The sequence below is a fragment of the Octodon degus genome, unplaced genomic scaffold (assembly GCF_000260255.1).
Source record: "Octodon degus isolate 3935 unplaced genomic scaffold, OctDeg1.0 scaffold00312, whole genome shotgun sequence".
Classification (NCBI taxonomy): Eukaryota; Metazoa; Chordata; class Mammalia; order Rodentia; family Octodontidae; genus Octodon; species Octodon degus.
Genome location: NW_004524888.1, coordinates 449,334 through 458,768, shown reverse-complemented (window position 1 = coordinate 458,768; position 9,435 = coordinate 449,334). Strand labels below are relative to the sequence as shown.

Sequence of the window (9,435 nt, the reverse complement as noted above, 5' to 3'; positions counted from 1 at the left end):
GAAATAGCTTATTCCAGATCTGAGATACAAAGTACAACACAATCTTGATCCTGGAATGACTTGTACCAGAAAGTGTAAAAGCGCTAAAAAATTATTTTTTTGTTTTAAAAGGATACAAAGTCAGCTTGAAGGAACTCCCTCTTGCTAACACTGGTATCAAAGTAAATTAGGAGAGTAATAAATTGTTATTCACTGAGTAAAAGAAGAATCCATAGATACATACTACAAATGAACAAATGAGCAAGAAGTTTTCTCTCAGTACAAAAACAATTTTGTATGTGTGTAAGTCTTTTTGAGACAGAGTTTTGTTATGTAGTTCAGAATGGCCTTGAACTCATTTTGTAGCCCAGGCTGGCGTCAAACTCACAGCATGCTACCTCACCCTCACAAGTGCTGGGATTACAGGCATGCAACAACCAGCACATTCTGCTACTAAAGTAATTTATAAATGGAGGACAGATGGAAATAGTAACTTATCTAGCATGGCAATAATTTACTCAGGAAAAAAGCATCAATTAATACTAAATTACAAGCCAAAGTTTGAGGAGTAACAGTTTATTTGCAAGGCCTGTCATAGCCATCTCATGCTATGACACTGTGAAATGTGCAGAGGCATGCAGATCCACACAGTGTCTCACTTGGAGGGTGCACTGAGAACCCTGCAGCACTTCTGTAATGGTCCTGCCAAAAATGCACAACCTAATCTACTCATGAGGACATGTCAGTGTGCACTCACTGGCCTGCTGTCCTAAGATCAAGTTGAAGGAGTCTAAGGAAAGCTGACAACTGAGTGCAGTTGGATTTTGACCAGAAAAATCACTTCTCTACAGGATAGATTTGGGGATGCAGGGTGACTGAAATATAGATGGTACATCGGATAATATCAGTGTGTGGTGTTTCATGATTTCTATTGTTATGATTTCCTTCTAATTTGGTCTTGAGGCCTCTCTTTTGAATGGCCTTAAGTCAAGATAGCCATGTTCACTTTCTGAGAGGGGCAGGAGGTGTTGTGCGTCAGGGGAGACACGTAAGTGAAACCCAAATGCATAAACAGAAATTTGTTACTCATAGGTCCTAGAGAGACTGAGGGAGAGGGCAAGAGAATAGGAGGCACTGTAGACCACCTTTTGAGTGGGCCACGGGTATTATCCCTTAGATTTCCTTGGGGGGAGGGGGCTGGCCTTAGCTCGATGTTTAAGTGGCTGCTTCCACAAAGCTGTCAGCCTCAGGTTGCTGTAGTTCGATCCCCACAACACTCCAGCCAGCCAAACCACCCCTGAGGGCATTCAGATAAAAAAAAAAAACAAAAAACAAAAAACAAAAAAACAGATTTCCTTGTGGGGAGAGGTAGTTGTGGAGTGTGGGTGGTTTGGAAAACAGTAAGAGGAAGAAGGGGGTTAGATACAAACCACCATACAGGCAGGGGAACTTTTATGTAGGCCCATCGTGAAGGGTACAATTGTTTCAAGTAATTTAAGTCACGCCTAAAAGCGGGAGTGCCCCCCCCCCCCCCGCAACTGTGTCAAACGCATTGATGTCTTCGCTTCCTTGAAACAAACCCTGAAGGTCTGGAGGTCCTAGGAGGAAGCAGCGGTTGGTCTAAGGCTCCCTTGAGCACCCAGCGCACTAAGCTAACCCGGATCCCTTCGGTGCCGCCCACAGTCTGCCACATTTCAGCCACAGATGCCGCACGGAGGAGGCGCCACACCGGTCCAGGTTTCCATCACAAGCCGAGCAGCGAAGGTGTATCGGCCGCGTGCTCCCTCGTAGTTACCTAGCTCGTCCAATGGCCTGGAGCTCGAGACCCCGGCGTGTTCAAGGTAGCTGCGAAGACCTGGCTGGCAGGTACCGTCTGCGAGGAGAGACTCAGCAGCATCTGGCTGAGATGTCAGGCACCGGGCACTTTTGGCAGCGCAGTGGGCGCGCTGGCCACACTGCAGCTCTCGCTACGCGTAGGCTGAAACAGCGCCTTGGCTCTCTAGGACCGCCCCCTGCGAAGTGAGAGCCAATCAGAGACGGGAGTCGGTCGGGCGCGGGGCACAACGGGAAGTGTAGTTGGCGAGCCGCGGGACTGCAGCCCCCAGTGTGCCCCGCGCGCGGCGGGGAGAAGCAGTGAGGCGGCGCGGGCGGCCGTCGGGGTTGGGCGGCGGCGGCTGGGAAGGCCTGCTAGAGCTTCGGAAGGAGCCGGTCTCGGCGCGCGGCCACCATGTCGGCGCCGTCGGAAGAGGAGGAGTACGCGCGGCTGGTGATGGAGGCGCAGCCGGAGTGGCTGCGCGCCGAGGTGAAGCGGCTGTCTCACGAGCTGGCCGAGACCACGCGCGAGAAGATTCAGGCGGCCGAATATGGGCTGGCGGTGCTCGAAGAGAAGCACCAGCTCAAGCTGCAGTTCGAGGAGCTCGAGGTGGACTATGAGGCCATCCGCAGCGAGATGGAGCAGCTCAAAGAGGTGAGCCGTCGCCCCGCCCTTCCGCGCGACCCCCGCCCGTGACTCCTGCCGGGACCGGGGCCTGTAAGGCTAAGGTCACTCCCCGTGGGGTGGGGCCGGCGGCTGGATGTGGAGGACCGAGGTTTGGTCTTGGCCGGCGGGCCTGTGCCCCGCTGCGGCTGCGGGTCCCGGCGCGCAGAGCTTGCTCGCCAGCCAGCCTGCTCTGCGGGCCTCGGCGGCCCCTTTCCAAGGGTTGATGTGCTCTGCTGAGGTCGTCGCGGCCCCGGGTGTATATGTGCTTGTGTTTGGTGGGGTGGACGGGCAGATGCTAAGACCTGAGACCGTGGACACGGGTGACCCACTTGGAAAGACTGGGCCTGGGTCTCTGTGGGCGTTGCTCTGTCACCTTCAAGCTTGTCACTTCTCTCTGTGCAACTGATTTTGGGGCATTTTATCTCATTCAGTGAATGCCCTAAGGGCTCGAAAGGGCGTGAATGGGAGCCCGAAAGAGTCGGACTCTGGGATGCTCTGGCTGTTGTCACGGATCGGTTTCCGTGATGTCCCCAGTGTGCCATGATTGCGCTCCCACAGCCTGGGATGCGTGGTTTTCCTTGTCCACTTCCCATCCTGCTCTCCTTTCTGGGTTCTCTGCCTCAACAGGCCCGTGGAGGGCCTATGTCATTGCCATTGTTGGGGGAGGAGGTTGGAACCCCCAGGCTGATGGCTGAGGCCTTGGGCAGTCTTCCAGGAATGATTAGTGTTTTCCATTCACCCTGACTCCTCAAACCTTTTGTGAAGTTTGGGAGGGAAAACTTACTTTCTGAGAGAATGCATTCGGGTTTGGACCCTAGTCCTACCCATAGTTAGGGATGTGGCTAAGGGGCGCCTTCCTGAGCCTCACTTAGCTTTCCTCTCTGGAAAATGGGGGTACAGCACTGCTTGTCCACAAAGGGTTGTTCTGAGGATTGTATGTTTGGAGAAGCATGGTGAAGGGAGTTTGTTTGTCCCCTTCCCCAGCAGACTCTCCTGGGCCTCCCCTCCTGTCACTTCTGCTTCCAGCCGTCCTTGGGCAGGTGCAACCCTTTGAATCCTTGTTGTCTTTCTGGAGAGGCTAGTAGGATCCCTTTCCATGATAGTGGAGAGGAGAGAATGAATTAATCCTTAAAACCCAGGCAGTGTAGGTGTTCATTAGCACCAGTAAATGACTGCCTGTCTGGACAGATGGGCATTGATTGGGTACTTGCACATAATCCCGAGGCTCTCAAGTGTGTTGCTCGTAGACATTGGTCCCTTCTCCAAACCAGGCTCCACTGGTACTGGATCTGTACAAGGGTTGGGATGTGTGGCTTTTCCTGCAAGGTCCCCCAATCCTGGATTGAGATATGTGACAGAGGGAAACTGGGGGCTGTGAGAATATGGGGTGGGTGTGCCCTTACCCCATTTGTGGTCTCTGTCTTCCCTCCCCCCTCCCAGGACTATGGGCTAAAGCATCCTATAGGTGGGCAGCCCTACCCTTCTCCATGGAGGGCATGTGAACCGCTCCTAGCCAGCCCCCACAGTGTCTTTTGTGTTAACAGCTTTCTTTCAGTAGCATCCTCTGTGAGAAGAGACCATTGATGACCTAACTTGTACCCACTTTGGGGCCTTTCAGTGGTCAGCTCTTTACTGCATGGACACAATTGTTATTGGTCTGTTGAAGAGTCATGGCATTATCTTGTGAATCTGAAGGGAAAGTCCCTAGCAGAATTGGAAAGAGGATGTAACTGTTTCTGTACCTGCTGTTTAGATGTCTGCTTGTTTAGTTTAGTGTGACCTCTGGCCTTCTTCACATCCTTGCCCCATGAGCTTGCACAGATTGCTCCTCTCCCCTTTGTAAGGTGGGGTAAGGTTTCTGCTCAAAGTTCCTAGCTGGTTCTAGAGGAATGTGCATCATGAGTTTTAGTAGGGTTGCCAAAAGCTTTTGCCAGCTTGCCTCCCATCAGTATTGGCCTCACACCCATTCTAGCACAGATTCTGGTTAGCCTGTTTAATTTTGGTCAGTATCATAGTAAAAACATTTAAGTTTTATTTAAAAAGGCAAGATTTAAGGAGACAGTATTTGTGGGCTTCTCTCCCAAAGAAGTGAGACACTTTGATTATTTTAAGTTTATTTCTTGAACTAAAGTAGTTTTAGTTACTAACAAGTGCGATAGATGGAGTTGCTTATATTCCTTTGTGTATTTATAGATTAAAACCTTCCTGTGGGAAGGATCCTGGCTGACTGGTCCCAGGTGAGGGCATTTATGTCCAGAGCTGAGGACAGTCCTTTGGTAGGTGAGTGGATCAAGGCCAACTCTGCTGCTTTTGTCCCTGTGAGGTATCTTTGTCCTGTGGCAGCTATGGGCCAGGTGGTGGCCCAGTGGCTGATTTTGCTAACCATTTTTTCTCAGTTTTAATCTTTTATTAGTATATGTTTGTAAAACATAATGATCGCTTTCCTTGTGGGGAGTTGCTACATGTACATAACACATTTTAATTCTTCTTCATCTTCCCCTAGTCCTTACCATCTCTTACTCCCTTTCTCCTTTCAATAAGATGTTTCCCTAGTTCCTATTATCTATTTTCTGTTTTTCTTTTTATTTATATTTTAAGTTTCTCATATAAGAGAAATCATGTAGTATTTAAATTGTGTGTCTTAATTTTTATTTATGTATTTATTTATTTGGTCTTTTTGAGGCACGGTCTTGCTGTGCAGTTCAGGATGGCCTTGAGCTCACTTTGTAGCTCAGACTGGTTTCAACTCCCAATGATCCTCCTGCCTCAGCCTCCCATATGCTGAGCGTACAGGCGTGCACCACCATGCCTTGGCTTTGTGTGTCTGATTTATTTCATTTAACATTAAAGTTCTCAAGATGCATCCATTTCCTTATGAATGACTCAGTTTATCTTTATGACAGGGTAGTACTCCATTGTGTGTAACTACCACATTTTCTTTATCCATCCATGGGTTAATAGACATATAGGCTGCTTCTAAACTTCAACCGTTTAGAATTGTACTTCCAATTGCTGGTATTCTTTTGAGTCTAACTCATCAAGGGTCACAACCATCTAAAGTCACACTGTCCTCTCTCTCCTGCCTCAACATGATAGGAGGGAGAATTTTCTAACTTTGGTCAGCCAAATAATGTTTGGGATATCTTGCTCTCTGTCCTCAGCTGTAGCTTCTTGGAGACAGTTGTGCTGGGCTAGTAGGGCAAGGCAGGCACTGTTGGTATGTGGGCTGAGTCTGGGTGCCTTATGTTTCTCATTAGAGAGGGGCCTGTGAGTGGAGAAGTCCATAAACAGTCTTGGCTCCACTGGGCTTAGGCTGCAGGGGTAAAGCTGAACACTCTCACTGCCTTGCTGTACCACTAAAGGTGATGCTGAACTCTGGGGTGTCACCCGTCATTGTCTGAGTGGTGCATGTGTGTGGAGATGGGCATCAGAATAGGCATGTCACATAGCAGGTGCTTTTTCAGCCTCTCACATGGGCCTGGATCTCATTGTACCTGCAGTTCCTCCCTGCAGGTAGGCGCTCCCTCTGTCAGTCCTGGCTTAGTTTTTTTTTAATCTTTCTGAGACAGGGTCTTGCTGTGCCGTGTACAGCTTAGGCTGGCCTTGAGTTCACTTTGTAGCCCAAACTGGTCTTGAACTCACAGCAATCTTCCTGCCTCAGCCTCAGGTGCTTTGATTACAAGTGTGTGCTACCACGCCTCATCCTGGCTGAGTTTTGAGTGACTCCTGTTGTGTCCTTCTGAGGGCCACTAGTTGTGTTCTGCCATGCCAGTTCCTAGGGGCATCCTGCTTCTGGTGTTCATACTCTCATTCCTAGAAGCTCTCCTTACTCTTCAAGTTTGGGCATCTCTTTGTGGAAAGCTTCCTGGCTGCTGCCTTCTGGACTTGCTCTTGCTGTTCCCAGCCCTTGGCCCTGTGGAGGAGGCAGGGATAGTGCAGGGACCTAGAGGAAGACCCTGGTATCCTCTATCAAGTTACTAGAAGTGAGGGCCAACCTCCTAGAGCAGTGGTGGCAAACCTATGACATGTGTGCTGCTGCAGACTGTTTGTATTATTAAACGCTCTAAAAGGGTTGACATCACTGTCCTGGAGTAGTTGCTTCTGGAGTAGAAAAAGTCCTGATTTTAATTAAGGCAAGTAGATTTTTTTGCTCCTCTAATCCCCACAGAGACCATCTTTGCATCCATGTCTTGAGCAGAGAGCTGTTGGGGGCTAGGAGTCTCTGAGAAAACTACAGATCTTTCTGAGGGCTGGGTGGTACTGATATATCTGTATGAGAAAGCCTGAATTGAGGTGGAAGTTGGATCCTGTAGACTGAAAGTGGCCCTGTCCTCACTTCCTGTCAGGAAGAGGCCGCTGTGTGGTCCCACTTTTGTTACTTACTGTTGGGCGACTTCTTCCCTACTGGCTCCTCTTTCCAACTACCAAATGTGGGGTGGGAGCCATGATGAAATCTTAAAGAGCCTTTCTCTTTAAAAAATGTCTCACATCAAGTCCTACTGCAGTTTTCTGCAAGGCCTGGGGACTAGGCAACTATGCTTGGTGGAGAATCTGCCCCAGGCATGTGAATGGCTACTCCAGGCCAGCCCTGCCAACATGTGGAGGAGTGGCCTTGGCTGCCTCCCGCTGTACAAGTGGCTGGCACAGCTGTGATGGAGCAGGGCCATCTTCAGGGATGCCAAGCATGCTTTGAGGCTTAGCAGGTGGGGCCAGAGGAAAAGCCAGTCCTGTGTGGGGAGTCTGTAGGCCCTGTATTGCCTGGTCAGGAGGGGAAGCTAACATTATGTGGTAGAGCCTAGCCCTGTGTTTTCTGCCCTCTGCTGCAACACTGAAAGTGTGGAGCCTACCTGGACCTTCGGGAACTGTGTATCCTTAGATGGACCACTTTGCCTAGCTGGGCCAAAATTGGTGAATATGGTGCTTGTCACAGCAACGTGGCACTCTGAACACTTGGATGGTTGCTACCCTTTTGTCTTAGTTCTTTTCTGGTTGCTGAGACAAAATACCCAACATCCAAAGTTAAATGAGGATTTTAGCCCAGTTTATAGCGGTTTCAGTCCATAATTGGCTGGGTCCAAGGTACTGTAGCATGGCAGTGGGGCATTGCAGAGGAAGCAAAAGTCAGTAGAAGACAAGCAGCAGCAGCAATAAGCAACAAGGGATGACACTAGTCCTCTTTCTGCCCCTCCCCCCATCTTATCTGGGTTACCTGTAGCACTCACACCTTTACTACTAGCATTGCACTGTGAATCAATCCCTGCATCACATTCTTGATCCTAGCAGCACCCACTCTAGATCCAGCCACCTCCAAAAAGCCCTATGTATGACTGCTTTGGGGTGGGGGACATCTATACACAAACCATAATACCTTCCTTTGGATTTGTGCATCTGACCTCCCTCTGTAAGAGCCCTGGCCCAGGGGTTGGCGAGAGAGCTCAGCGGTCTAAGCACCTGCTTGGAAAGCACAAGGACTTGGGTTAGATCCCTGGTACTGCATGCTGTGCTGTTCCTGGAGACTCACCTCTCGTGCATCTGGCCGGCCACTGAAACTGGATGTGGTGATGAATGCCTGTAATCCCAGAGTTGGGGAGACTGAGACAGGAGGATCACTATGAGTTTGAGCTGCAATACCAAATAAATAAACAGATAGATTTTAGGAAACAAAATTTTAAAAAGAGCCCTGGCCAGGTTCATGAGGGATTCTTGTTGTGCCCCTTCACTTAGGGACCCCAGTTCCCTTTGATGGCAGAAGCTAGTTTGTCATTGTCAGTTTGAGATAGCACCCTAGCAGTGAAACTTGCATCTCCATGGACAAGGTGACAGGCTGTTACACATATAGGGATAAAAAAGATTTGGTTTCTTCTTACACAGTGAGCAAGGTGTTGGAGGTGATGGTATCTTGCATAGAGTTGACCAGGACAAATGAAGTGTTAACCCTGGGCTCTGTGTTTCCAGTGGTCATAGGGTGGCCAGAAACAGGCAGTGCAGGTCCCCAGCTCCTACCTTGGAATCAAATCCTGCCATTTCATGCCAGGCAAGCTCAGTCGTGGGAGATGGTAGAGAGGAAGGGGTTAAAGGCAAGACAGGTACCCCTTGTCCTGCTCAGGTGAGTGATGGTGTGAAGGACTGGTTGCTAGCCTTGGTTTTAGAAGCTCTTGTGTTTTAAAATTTGTTTTAGGAACCTTGGGACATAAAGAGGACCTGTGCAGTGTCTCTGTGACTCATGTAGACAATGGATAATAAGAGTGGCTGCTTTGGGCAGTTGTCCTTGCCCATTTCTTCTTCTCATGATGAGGGGAGAATCACAGACACTAATAATATAGGAAAAGTGCTTGGTGCTCTTGTCATAGTTTTGTTTTGTTTTGTTTTGTTTTGTTTTGTTTTGTTTTGTTTTGTTTTAAGAAGGAGCTATAGAGGGGTTGAGGATATAGCTCAGTGGCAGAGCACTTGTCTAGCATGCAGGAGACCCTGGGTTCAGTGTTCAGCACCAGAAGACAGAAGGGAGAGAAAGAGAGAATGAATATTTAAAGACAGTTTTTTGCATGGTTCCCTCCAAAAGACTTGTACTAATTATTAAAAGCCATTTTCTCTGTTGGGCAGTTTTTTGTTTGTTTTGTTTTTTGTCTTTCTGAAACAGGATTTCACTAGGTAGCTCAGACCAACCTTGAACTCAGTTTGTAGCCAAGGCTAGCCTTGAACATGTAGTGATCCTCTTGCCTCATCCTTGTGAGTGCTGGGATTGCAGGTGTGTGCTACCATGTCTGGCTCTATTGAAAGTTTTTAATGGCAAAAGTAGAGAAAGGGATATGGTGAGTCCATCTGTGCTTCTACCTGTGCCTGCAGCTTACAACTGGCTAGTCTTGCTTTTGTACCTGAGTTCATCTTGTGTGGCTGTTTATAAAAGTACTTGGTTGCTTTGCTGAAATCAAGATTATTTTCTTATAAAACAACCATATTTGATTTTTTTTTTTTTTTTT

At 48.7% G+C, this 9,435-nt stretch overlaps 1 protein-coding gene across 2 annotated transcripts in view; it reads left to right on the top strand.

Annotated features, from left to right (window-relative positions):
* The first annotated feature begins 2,098 nt into the window (after positions 1 to 2,098).
* The window catches only part of Bicd2 (BICD cargo adaptor 2), a 54,363-nt gene continuing 47,026 nt past the window's right edge, over positions 2,099 to 9,435 (top strand). For both annotated transcript variants that reach the window (XM_004647556.2, XM_004647555.3), the window contains exon 1: positions 2,099 to 2,446. In XM_004647556.2, coding sequence (XP_004647613.1) covers positions 2,207 to 2,446 — 240 coding nt within the window. In that variant the 5' untranslated portion in view covers positions 2,099 to 2,206. The remainder of the gene's footprint in view (positions 2,447 to 9,435) is intronic.